Raw genomic sequence first — 13,717 nt, 5'->3', positions numbered from 1 at the left:
CAGTTAGGAAAATGGTAGATAAACAGTGTTAGCCTTTATTTAACTCTTAGAACACAAAATAACTTCTTAAAACTTTCAAAGCTGGCTTTGCCAGAAACTTTGAAACACAATCCTACAAATTGACAAAACCCTGTGAAAATAGGGTTGAAAGTTCCAGCAAGTATTTTTAGTTTATAAAATTCTGCTGCAAGACTTTTGCATCCACTTTCATGTATGGTAACAGACCTTCATAACAACTCATCCCCAGGCTTGTGGAGACATTTTAAGTAATTATTATTCTAGCATAATTAAACAATACAGATAAACCACTGCAACTGGAAAAACAGATCTCCCTCCCTTGTTTAAAAGGGGGCAGCACGGTGGCTCAGAGGTTAGTATTGCTGCCTCACAGTGCCAGGGACGCAGTTTAGATTCTTGCCTTGGGTGACAGTCTGTGTGAAGTTTGCACATTCTCTCTGTTTCTGCCAGAGTTTCCTCCCACAATACAAATATGTGCCGGCCAGGTGAATTGGCTATGCTAAATTGCCTATTGTGTTAGGTGCATTAGTTAGGGTAATGGGTCTGGGTGGGTTACTCTTTGGAGAGTCAGTATGGACTTGTTGGGCTGAAAGGCCTGTTTCCATACTGGAGGGAATCTAATCTAAAATCCACGTGTTCTGATTCTTTGAGCCTCATTTCGTAACAGCGTGTATTAACGAAGATTGTCCTTGAATACTTGGTCTGGCACTTTCATTTTTCTCCCTAGTCTGAAAGCTGTGATGATATAAGACAGAATTCTTGGAGAGTACCTCTGATAAATTTTTTATTATTATTCTTTGGCATGGATGTTTGCATCATAAATACTGGAAAATATGGACCAATTCAACCAGATCTGCATTGTATCACCCTACATCCATATTTGCATGACAGATGGGTGCATCTTACAGCCAATTAAATTCTTCTGAAACCTCATCAGAACTTTGTTGTATGAAACAAGGTCGTCATTAGCACTAGCAAATACATAAAGTCAGATACTTTGGTTGAGGGACAGATATTTGTCAGAGATAGGGGAAAAAAAGAGTGCCATGGAATCTGTATTGTCCAGTTGAGAGGGAAGATGGAGTCTTGATTAAAGGTCTCTTAACAGTACTTTGGACGATTGAGTACTGCCCGAGAAGTGAAAACTTAAGTTAAAGAAGCCTGAGGACTCATGCAGTACAACACAGCGACTGACCTACAATCCTCATGTAACCCTACCTCTGGGATACTTATGGATTTATCCAATAACACTGAATAGATATTAAAGAACATTCAGCTTTGAGAGGCACTGGGAGGGGAGAAGGCAAGTAAAAGCAGTTTGTGGCTTCAAATCCAAGACCAGAGAATTGAGCACAAAATGCAGGCTGATACCTGGGTGCAGCACTGAGGGAGAATATCACTGTCGAAGATACCATCTTTCAGGTGGGATGTTAAAATTGACACCCCATTTTCCCTCTCAGGTGCAAGTAGTACATCCTATGGCATTACTTCAAGGAAGAGCAGAGGAGATTTCTCTGGTGTCTTGACCTACTGTCCAAGTGTCCTGCTGCAGAGGGAACAGACTGACAGCATCATACAACTGGAGATTCTAGGCTGATTTTTGAAAAGATCAAGATTTAGGAGCTTGTTGCAGTTCATGCTAATTATCTCTAACCTTCATGTGTTTATAACCAATTATTTAAAATAATCAACAAACTTTAAGATTTATTATCCCTCAACCAACACCATTCTAAAACATTACCTGGTCTGTCATCATCTCACTGTTTTGCTGTGCATAAAATAGCTAGTGTATTTCCTACATAACAACAGTGACTATACTTCAAAATTATTTAATTTCCTCAAGAACAGTTTGAGTTTCCCGAGATTATGAGAGGAATGATATGAAGGCAAGTTTTAATCACATCAATTGCCAAGAATAACAGAAAACCTTGTGATCACTTTATAAGAATTGTGCTTTTTTGATGACTTCCTCTGAAAATGAGATCAGGGGATCAGTGTTTCAGATCCATATACCTCACAAGCTGATTTAACCTACTTCAATATTTCTGTTTGGAATATCAAAGCCTCAAACTTTATGCTGACAGGAACAAACTTTGGATCCAACTTGAGGTCAGGTGCAGTGTAGCTAGCTAGTAGCAGGATTGCCCTTCCAAAGCTTTTGGAGAGGGATACAGAGAGACAAATCACCACATCAGCAAGGAGTGACCACACACCAAACATAAGATTGCTCATTTACAATGATATTAACATAGGCACAGAAATAGAACATTTTGTGCCTTGAGCCTCGTCTGTCTTTCAAGAAGGTCTCAACAAATCTAAGGAAAAAGTGAGGACTGCAGATGCTGGAGATCAGAGCTGAAAATGTGTTGCTGGAAAAGCGCAGCAGGTCAAGCAGCATCCAAGGAGCAGGAGAATCAACATTTCGGGCATAAGCTCTTCTTCAGCCCTTCCTGAAGAAGGGCTCATGCCCAAAATGTCGATTCTTCTGCTCCTTGGATGCTGCCTGACCTGCTGCACTTTTCCAGCAACACATTTTCAGCTCAACAAATGTAAGTCCAGATTCCACATACCCTCAATCAATCCAACTTTTAAAAACAACAATTACTCTCATATCCATTGTAATTTGTGGAAAACAGTTCCAGACTTCCACTACCCTTTGCATGTAGAAATCTTCCCAAACATGAAATGGGCTTTGCTGTATTTGAAGATTCTAACAGAAGACCTTATGATCGGACTTATAATTTTAACATTGCACTTCCAATGCAATCACCCTTCCATGTACATTCTGTCTCTAAATAATAAGTCAAGAATAAAATATGACACAAAATCCATTTGAGTCTTTTGACTATCATGGCAATTGCTAGTAACTAAATTATATCTTAAACCTTAAAGTGAAACTTCAGTGATTTTAATCTCCATGTCTACGATCTGATGAACATAGTGACTATTTTAGTGATCCTTTAAAGCATACATAACAACCAAATGTAAATGTGAGTGGTGGGAAGAAAACATGTATTTTGCAAATATAGGTTGATGACATGAAGGAACAGATATATTTTCATATGGATTCTTCTATACAAATCAGCAAAGGAATGTTCCAGAAAATAACTGTGGACATGCAAAGGAGTAAGACCTCAATCAGATCAGTGATATTCATTATATTGCATTATATTAATGACAAAATAGAGTTTTAAAAAAACTGATTCTATTGGCAAGAAGAGTTAGTAACCAGATTATACAGATTTAAGATAATTGGCAAAAGATCGATGGAGATGAGGAATTTATTTCATGTGGCAAGCTGTCATGGTGTGGAATGTGCTGGCTGAAATGATGGCGGCAGAGGATTCAATCACTTTTTAAAAGAGAATTAAACAAATACCTGATGAGGATAACTTCACAAGGCAACAGTGAATGATAGATTAGTATCTTCAAATGGTGCAATGGTTTTAATTTTCCCTTTATGATTAAGATGCAAAGGAAGATTTTGCATTTATGTAGCACCCTTCAGAATGGACTTCACAGTCACTGCTGTAATGTCAGAAACATGGCAGCCAACTTGGATGCAGCAAGTCCGCACAAACAGGAACATGACAATGAGCAAAGATGATCGCTTTCTTGTGAAGTCAATCAAAGAATAAATATTAGTCAGGACACAGGGATAACTCCTCTTTGCTCTTCTTTGAAATAATGTCATGAAATGTTATTTACGCACCCAAGCAAACCAATGGGGCCTGTTTATCATTTCATCCAAAGCTAGGACCTCTGACAGAGCAGTATTCTCTCAGTCTACTGTTGAACTTGATTTCGTACTCAAGCCCCGGAGAGGGACTTGAACCTGAGATGTTATGACTCTGAGGCAAGACCAACTAAGTTGCGGATGATATTTCATTCCACAACTCACAAATGAAAGGACAACAAGATATGACAGTTTCCTGCCTGGGAGGCAGCTTCAAAATCTTACCATCACAGAATACTTTGACTTGAGTTATAAAAGCACGTGCTTAAAGAGGAAGAGAAGACTGACAAAAACTAGCTGTTGAACATGCTGTCTCGCGTCAGTGAGACAAGTGCTTGTCCAGTCCTGCTAGAGTTGATTCAAAGTTCTTGTGGCCCCTTGTTTAATATTTTAGGGTAATAGTCAGTCTGGGGCTATTTCAGGAATACACATTTTGACTGTATGACTGGAGTTTCCATTTCAATCGATACAGTAAAATGAAACTGTAATAACAGTGTAATGTCACTAAGGGCACTGAACACAGCCAGGAAATTTATTTAGTGTGATAGCAACAAGTGCTAAATGACACCAAATCAAAATATTTGCAGATCACATTCAGTTCCAAATGATAAAGTTAAGTTTGTGATTGATTTCAACAGGCATGTCCATCCTAATCTGCTCTGCCTTCCTGTACCAACAGCAAAGTGAATTGATTCTTTGTTACCCACAGGACATTTCTTGAACATCACCGCACACCCATTTCTCACTCAACTTCTTTACAACTAGTAATGGGGTCCTGGAGAGCTGGCAGCCATTTTATGTCAAGGGGTCGGGTCACTACAGTTGTTTCATGAGCCTTGGTCTAGGGAGGGAGGAGTTAAGTTCAAACACAATTTCTGCTCCCGATCACTGTTCAGGGATCCTTCTTTGGAAATGGATAACTTACATGGCTGTGCTATACTCCAAGATCAGAGACTATCATGATGGAGGAACAGCCAAAGAGCAGAGGACCCATGCCAACCACTCGAATGGAACCCAATAAACATGTCTAAGGGGTGAAAGAAAACAACTGGAAGAAATAAAGGAGCAGGAAAAGTATGCTTTATACTCAACTGTCTCTTACATCTGGATTTTAGGTCAATATTACACTGAAGGCACTCCATCCTTATCTGACACTTGCCACACATTCTGTCTGACATTAACACCAGTCTAAATAGAACAAAAGACTGAGTGCCTTGCAATGTTTTGTTGCTGAAAATTCAAAAATTCAATCACCAATGATGATATATTCTACAATAATTTGTCAGGTTCTTAGCAGGCAATCCTTTAGATTAATAAACCAGCTGCTGAGAAAATAAGTTGACACCCCCTCTAAAATAATCTCCAGGGCCTTGATTGGCTACGCAAAGGTATAGTTCACCCTTCCTGTTAAAAAAAAGGTGTCAGTATACTTGCAAAAATATCAATTGCAGTATCAGGAAAAATTGTCAAAATAAAAAGAAAATAAAAATTCACTGCGATATGCTTTCACCCTTCCTGTTAAAAAAAGTGTCAGTATACTTGCAAAAATATCAATTGCGGTATCAGGAAAAATTGTCAAAATAAAAAGAAAATCAAAATTCACTGCGATATGCTGTGTCTTTTACATGTCATTCTAAGAACAGAGTCAAAGAAAACAGAAGTTAAACTTTGCCCTTAAGCTTACATGTTCTGACGAAGCTCACTTAAAGGACTCTTTCTGACATTGTGATGGGTACAGAACTGTTGTGGTTTTCCAGCTGTAATTTTCTCATCCAAGTCTGAACTTTTCATTCTCTATGGAAGATTTTTGCAGCCCAAAGTCAGGTGTGTAATGTTGGCCCATGGAAGAGCTTTGAAAAATGGTCTGCTGATAGTCACATATCACTAGCCTCAACCATAACTTCCTCGCCCTCAGCTCCACAGCCCAAAGGAAACCTGGTTCTGCGGAAGATGTCTACAATGGCAGAATTACAAAATGGAGAGAGGGTGGATGAGTTACAGCAATCTTTTCCACCAGAAGCTGACTGACTCCATTTTAAATGAAAAGAGAAAATACTGGAGAAACTCAGTAGGTCCAGCAACATCTGTGGAAAGAGCAACAGAATTAATGTTTCAATCCAACGTGTGAGTATGAAGATCTGAGCTATTCCGTAGAAACGTTAACCCTGTTCCACGCACTCTGTTTCACCTTCCACAGATGCTGCCAGACCTGGGAGTTCTTTCAGCATTTCTGCGTTTATTTAAAATTTCCAGCATCTGCAGTATTTTGCTTCAATGTGATTCTAATTTTAAACCGCAGACAACAAAACTACCAATCCAAAGGTCGTGGAATCCATTTTAGTTTACTCCTTTTTTGTATTAGGACTGTTTTCTTTCATTCTCAGGATATGGGGGTTTCTGGCAAAGCCAGATTTATTGCTCATTCCTCAGCTACCTTTGAGAAGGCGAAAGTGAGCCACCCTATTTTGGAACGGCCATATTGAGGGGGACATTCACAGTGCTGACAACACAGAATGCTAAGAAGAGATTGATAGATTGATTGTAAACCATAGAAATGAATAAGAATATATTATGATCAGAGCAGAGAGATGAATGTGAGGGGGAACAGTGGCTGCAAGTCAGATTACATTTATTACAACAACGCTATGACTAATTCAAACCTTGGCAACAAAATGGCATGAACTGGATCAGCATGTTTCAGCTTTTAGCAAAGGTCTGTCAAAGGTAAGTTCCCATTAAGAAAGCTAGTAAGTTCAGTTTGGAGTGTTGGTCTAAAGACAAAATTCTTCAGGTTTCATTTTCTGACTCCTTGCTCTCTGGTCCACCACAAGCTCCTTGTCAGTATATAAACTGCTGTACCTTAGCACTTGCTCAGATTTTAATACATTCTCTTTTTAAATCAGTGATCAACAAAATGGGCGAATTTAGCAGCTGATCTGCTGGAGATGAGAAGTTTACGATTCCTTAAGCATGTTAATCCGAGCACAGATTTTGAGTGCTGGGCCGAGTTTGATGTTCATGGCACTCATTAGGTGGTCCTCCTTCAGCAAGAGCAGAGCCTGGCCATCAATCTCCTGGGATCGAAATTCATCGGCAATATCCTTGCAACCTGCATGTGAAAACCACACAAAAATGGTCAGAGAAACTACTAAACAGATTTTCATTTTTAATTAATATAACAGATACAGGCACACAATACACCACACAGCCCATCGAATCTACTCCATCATTCAATTAGGCCATTGTTGACCTGGTAATCCTCAACTCCACTTTCCTGCCTATCCTCACAACCCTCGATTCGCGTATTGATTAGAGATCTATCTCAAACCTGCACACAGCTAACAACCCAAGCTTTACAGCACTTTGCAGTAAAGAATTCTACAAGGTTATTACTCTCTATCTTAAATAAGCAAACCCTTACTCTGTGAATTTGTCCTAGACTCTCCCACAATAAGAAGCATGTGCTCAGGAAACTGGATATTATCAAAGGAATATAGAAAATATTAAAATAAACCAGGGTATTCTTCGTGGACGAGCAAAGGGGAGATCTGATGTTCAAAATTATGAGGGTAAATAGACAGGGAAAAACTTCCCAATGACAGGAAGGTCAGCAACCAGAGAACATAGATTTCGGTAATTGGCAAAAGAACTAAAATGGATGCAGGAAGATTCTTTTATTCCTGCAATGAGTTGTGGTGTTCTGGAATGCTCCACTTGAAAGGACAGCAAAAGCTAATTCAATAAAAAGTTTCAAAAAGGAACTGAACTAATATTTGACAGGCAAAAATTATAGGACCACAGGAAAAGTTACAGGCAAGGAGTGGAAATAATTGAATAATTAAAAGCCTGCAGGAACACAATGGGGTGAATGGCCTCCTGCTGCCCTCTATAAATAATGAAAAGACAGAGTTAAATCAGAAAGTAGTGCCCAGATGAAACTAGCTTTAGACCGCATGGAGAGGTAAGGAAGCCTATAATTTGGAACTCGTCAGAAAAAGCTGCATCACAGGAGGAATCCATGACAAATGCATTATAAATTAAACCAAACATCAGTGAAGTAATTTTTTAAAAGCTTTCTCTTTGGCGTAATCCCTCAATCATACTCAAATTAGGACTGCAATACTGTAGCCCAATTTCTGATTTAAACGGCCTACAAGTAATAATTCTGCAAGTTGAGAAGGAAGTCTGACCACCTGTCAGGCAGGGAGGAAAGGGTGTGAGGGAGCCGTGGTTTAATAAGGAATTGGAATCCCTTGTTAAATGGAAGAGGGCTGCCTATGTAAAGATGAGGCGTGAAGGTTCATTTGGGGCGATTGAGAGTTATAAGGTAGCCAGGAAGGACCTGAAGAGAGAACGAAGAGCAGCAAGAAGGGGACATGAAAGATCCTTAGTTGGTAGGATTCGGGAAAACCCTAAGGCTTTCTATAGGTATGTCAGGAATAAAAGAATGACTAGGGTAGGAATAGAGGTAAAAACAATGACTGCAGATGCTGGAAACCAGATTCTGGATCAGTGGTGCTGGAAGAGCACAGCAATTCAGGCAGCATCCGAGGACAGGCAAAATCGACGTTTCGGGCAAAAGCCCTTCATCAGGAATAAAGGCAGAGAGCCTGAAGCGTGGAGAGATAAGCTAGAGGAGGGTGGGGGTGGGGAGAGAGTGGCATAGAGTAAGAGCTTCAGGGCTGAGGAAATGACCTGGGAGTTGCAGTGAGAGAGAGACTCCCTGAGATTCTTGTAGAGAGAGGAGGAAAACTTCTTCAAGGCAGGCATCCTTGCAAGAGGATTCGCAGTAGGGTTAAAATCAACGAGGTAAAAACAATGACTGCAGATGCTGGAAACCAGATTCTGGATCAGTGGTGCTGGGTCCAGTCAAGGATAGTAGTGGGAAGTTGCATGTGGAGGCTGAAGAGATTGAGGAGACACTGAATGAATACTTTTCGTCAGTATTCACTCAGGAACAGGACATTGTTGCCCATATGAATACTGAGTCACAATTAAGTAGAATGAATGGCTTTGAGGTATGTAGGGAAGAGGTGTTGAAAATTCTGGAAAGGGTGAAAATAGATAAGTCCCCTGGGCCTGATGGGATTTATCCTAGGATTCTCTGGGAAGCAAGGGAGGAAATTGCAGAGCCATTGGCCTTGATTTTTATGTCCTCGTTGTCTACAGTAGTGCCAGAAGACTGGAGGCTAGCAAATGTGATTCCCTTGTCCAAGAAGGGGAGTAGGGATAACCCTAGTAACTATAGGCCGGTGAGTCTCACTTCTGTTGTGGGCAAAGTCTTAGAGAGAATTGTAAGGGATAGGATTTATGAACATCTGGATAGGAATAATGTGATCAAGGATAGTCAGCATGGTTTTGTGAAGGGCAGGTCATGCCTCACAAACCTTATTGAATTCTTTGAGAAGGTGACTAAGGAGGTGGACGAGGGGAAAGCGGTAGATGTGGTGTATATGGATTTTAGTAAGGCGTTTGATAAGGTTCGCCATGGTAGGCTACTTCAAAAAATACGGAGGTATGGCATTGAGGGTGAGTTGGAGGTTTGGATTAGGAATTGGCTGGCTGGAAGAAGACAGAGGGTAGTAGTTGATGGTAAAGGTTCATCTTGGAGTGCCGTTACTAGTGGTATTCCGCAAGGATCTGTTTTGGAACCATTGCTGTTTGTCATTTTTATAAATGACCTGGAGGAGGGGCTAGAAGGTTGGGTGAGCAAGTTTGCGGATGATACGAAAGTCGGAGGAGTTGTTGACAATGAGGAAGGATGTGGCAGGTTACAGCGGGATATAGATAAGCTGCAGAACTGGGCAGAAAGATGGCAAATGGAGTTCAAATGTAGCTAAGTGTGAGGTGATTCACTTTGGTAAGAGTAACAGAAAGATGGGGTACTGGGCTAATGGTCGGATACTTGGTAGTATGGATGAGCAGAGGGATCTTGGTGTCCATGTACACAGATCTTTGAAAGTTGCCACCCAGGTAAATAGTGCGGTGAAGAAGGCATATGGTGTACTGGCTTTTATTGGTAGAGAAATTGAGTTCCGGAGTCCTGAGTTCATGTTGCAGTTGTATAAGACTCTGGTGCGGCCGCATCTGGAGTATTGTGTGCAGTTTTGGTCGCCATACTATAGGAAGGATGTGGAGGCATTGGAACGGGTGCAGAGGAGGTTTACCAGGATGTTGCCTGGTATGGTAGGAAGATCGTATGAGGAAAGGCTGAAGCATTTGGGGTTGTTTTCATTGGAGAAAAGAAGGTTTAGGGGTGACGATAGAGGTGTACAAGATGATTAGGGGTTTAGATAGGGTTGACCGTGAGAACCTTTTTCCACGTATGGAGTCAGCTATTACGAGGGGGCATAGCTTTAAATTAAGAGGTGGTAGGTATAGGACAGATGTTAGGGGTAGGTTCTTTACTCAGCGAGTCGTGAGTTCATGGAATGCCCTGCCAGTAGCAGTGGTGGACTCTCCCTCTTTATGGGCATTTAAGCGGGCATTGGATAGGCATATGGAGGATAGTGGGCTAGTGTAGGTTAGGTGGGCTTGGATCGGCGCAACATCGAGGGCCAAAAGGCCTGTACTGCTCTGTATTCTTCTATGTCTATGTTAACCTAACACCCACATACTCCACACCCAATGCATCTCCCAAGCCACCTCCCAAACAAGCTGACAATTAGATAAGTACAGTGACCATGGCGAACAGGGCACACACCTGGTAGAGAGTGTATGAACTCCCATACATGATCAACTGTCCACATCGTTGGGTCAACATGTAGTGTTTCACTGCAGTCTGACACCTCTCTCATCCTCTGTTCTCGCATTTCCCGTTCACGTTCCCGCTCATTCTGCCGGCGGCGCGTCGTCATGGCAACAGCAACCGTTTCTTCAGGAAGTGATGGATTGGAGGTCGTTGTAGCCTCTTCTACAGGAGTGAAGCTAACAGGCATCTAGGAGGAGTTAATGATTTTATCACTTGCAGTACTTTAAATCTGTGCTACGAAATGATCATTGAAGTTAGTAATTGGGTTTCCTGTGGGTACCTGTCTTGTATTCATTATACTGACGTAGGGCAAATCATCAAACCCTAGAAATAAAGTATACTAACAAGTCCTCATCAGATGGAAAGCAGACCATAAAAGATGGAGGAAGATCCAGGGAATGGTTCTCTAACACTTCAGCTAGGGAGCAGAATGCTGCCATCACAAAACATTTTGATTAATAAACTTTGCGCTAACTGTCTGATACGTTAACCTTTGATACTAGTGAATTAGTCTCAACTATCACATGCTGTATACTTCTCCTTTCTTTTTAGCTCATGCACCATATATAAACCGCTGCTTCATAATAAACTTCATAAATGATCTTAAAACTACTTATGAACAGTCACTGCCTATCTTAGCTGCCTGTGACTCCCAAACACCAGTTGTGACACACTGCTTTAAAATTCTATCTAAAAGAATCTAAAGTTGGTGCATAACTGATTTTTCTAATAATTTTACATATCAATTAGCTGTTTTTAAATGAAATTTAACTAACCAGATCATTCATCGTTATAATCGCACCATTTTCTCTCCTAGTTTAGCTTATCTGTATTCTTTGATCATTTTAGCAATTCAAATTGTGCCCCTCATTTTTGCAGATCAAGCGAGCACTGTACATCTCTAAATCTTTTCCAATGTCTCTCGGCACCTCAATCAGTCTTCTAATCAAAACTGGCTATAATACATCCGATCCCACATCTGCTGGGTATTGACATTATTTCTGTGGACAGGCACTTCTTAGATTTGCTTCAACATCTCATTGTTCTATTTGTCTTGGCAAAATCTGTTGGACATAATGCTTGGCCAATTAGTACACAGAAACTTTACCCTTCCTGAAATAATACATTCTTCACCGTGCAATCAGTCGACAATCTAGCCTAATATTCAAATTCAGGATCAACTGATTAAGAGCCAAACACTACACCATCTAACATTGCCCCCACTGTTGAGGAAATGATCACCCACCTCAGCTAAAGTCCTGAAAGAAAACCATATGATTAACTTTCAAGCAAATTGGTTGGATTTGGGATTAAACAAAATGAATAAGCAATCACTTGAAAGATGCTATTTTCCGCCCATTCCTCAAGAGACTCTTTACATTCTTCTATCAATACCATTCAGCTGGATGGAACTTTCAAAGGCATTGGAGCTACTGTTAAGAAGGGGACACAAAATTGATTAATAGATTGATTTATTTTGAAAACAGAAATAGATATGAGTTTTGTTGACCATTTTAAAATGGGTAATGGCCAATTTTAGCAGGAACTTGAAAATAACTCAATCAGTTATTTCCTAATTTTTAAGAGAGAATTTGCTCAGCAGAACACACACCTCAACTGGGGTGATCATTATATCCATCCTTGGTAAGGTTCACACAACTTTATGGCACCATTACCACACATTAGGACACTTTGACTTCAGCTTGTCCAACTTGGATTCCCATTTTTATTGGATTCAGGACACTAGAGATAAAATTGAATTAACCTGAAAATGTAATGATCATGTCATGCATCTACACATCTTGCATTCATGTCTCTTATACCTGTCTCATAAAGTGATCGGCTGATGCTCCTTCAACAGTATTGGGTCTCCTTCCTCGTCGATTAAACCCATGGGATTCTGTTTTCTTTGTCCAACGTGTGCTCTTGTCTGATTTAAAAAGCCCCATTCGTTTACTGCAGCCAACATTGTACCTTAGAAATCAGATGGTAAACATTGTTGAGGAACTTTTTAATTGAGGAGGTCAACGCACTCCCTTAAGGGGATGCGAGAGCAAAGACGTTTACCAAGGTTCCTTAAGCAGCACTTTCTAAACCCACAAGCACTACCATTCAGAAGGACAAGGAAAGTAGATACATGGGAACACTATCATCTGCAATTCCCCTCAAAGACGAGCACCATCCTGACTTGGAAACATATTGGCATTCCTTCAGTGTTGCTTGGTCAAAACTTAGAACTAGCTCCCCAACAGCTTTGTGGGTTTACAAACACCAAAAGGCTGAAGCAGTTGAACTATGCAGTTAAATATCATTTTCTCAAGGGCAACTAGTTAAGGGCAATTAATGTTGGCTCAGTCAATGATACACACTTCCCATGAAGAGATTTTTTAAAAGATCTCTGATGGTATACACAAATCTTTGCAAGTGTCAGGACATGTTGACAAAAATCTTAATAAAATGCTTATGGTATCCACAGTTTTACAAACAAAGGCAATGAGTACAAAAGAAAGGAAAGATGCCAAGCCTTGTAGAGGTTGCACAGGAGTTAACTAGAAAGGTATCAGAGATGTAGGACTGCAGTTGCATGGAGAGATTACAGAAGCTGGGAATACCAGAAGAGTATTTTCTTTCCATTCATTTTTTGGCCAACAAATTTGGAATGTCAGGGATCAGGGGTCTTGGCACCTGGTTGGAGAGTTAGCAACAGCTCCAAGTCACCTCTGATGGGGTTGCCCCACAGTAAGTGCTGACTAGAGTCATTGAGTCAGAGACGTACAGCATGGAAACAGACCCCTCAGTCCAACCCGTCCATGCCGACCAGATATCCCAACCCAATCTAGTCCCACCTGTTAGCACCTGGTCCATATCCCTCCAAACCCTTCCTATTCATATACCCATCCAGATGCCTCTTAAATGTTGCAATTGTACCAGCCTCCACCACTTCCTCTGGCAGCTCATTCCATACATGTACCACCCTCTGTGTGAAAAGGTTGTCCCTTAGGTCTCTTTTATATCTTTCCCCTCTCGCCCTAAACCTATGCCCTCTAGTTCTGGACTCCCTGACCCCAGGGAAAAGACTTTGTCTATTTATCCTATCCAAGCCCCTCATAATTTTGTAAACTGCTATAAGGTCACCCCTCAGCCTCCGACACTCCAGGGAAAACAGCCCCAGCCTGTTCAGCCTCTCCCTTTAGCTCAAATCCTCCAACCCT

At 40.8% G+C, this 13,717-nt stretch overlaps 1 protein-coding gene across 2 annotated transcripts in view; it reads right to left on the bottom strand.

The window, feature by feature from the left end:
- Nucleotides 1-6,366: 6,366 nt before the first annotated feature.
- The window catches only part of phc3a (polyhomeotic homolog 3a), a 116,030-nt gene continuing 108,679 nt past the window's right edge, over nt 6,367-13,717 (bottom strand). For both annotated transcript variants that reach the window (XM_043702646.2, XM_043702647.2), the window contains 3 exons: nt 12,329-12,479; nt 10,458-10,692; nt 6,367-6,863 (listed from right to left, as the gene is read on the bottom strand). In XM_043702646.2, the coding sequence (XP_043558581.2) occupies nt 6,709-6,863; nt 10,458-10,692; nt 12,329-12,479 (541 nt within the window). In that variant the 3' untranslated portion in view covers nt 6,367-6,708. The remainder of the gene's footprint in view (nt 6,864-10,457; nt 10,693-12,328; nt 12,480-13,717) is intronic.

The sequence above is a fragment of the Chiloscyllium plagiosum genome, unplaced genomic scaffold (assembly GCF_037043375.1).
Source record: "Chiloscyllium plagiosum isolate Xiang-an unplaced genomic scaffold, Cpla_swu_hap1 HiC_scaffold_13, whole genome shotgun sequence".
Classification (NCBI taxonomy): domain Eukaryota; kingdom Metazoa; phylum Chordata; class Chondrichthyes; order Orectolobiformes; family Hemiscylliidae; genus Chiloscyllium; species Chiloscyllium plagiosum.
This window is presented reverse-complemented; position numbering and strand designations above follow the sequence as displayed.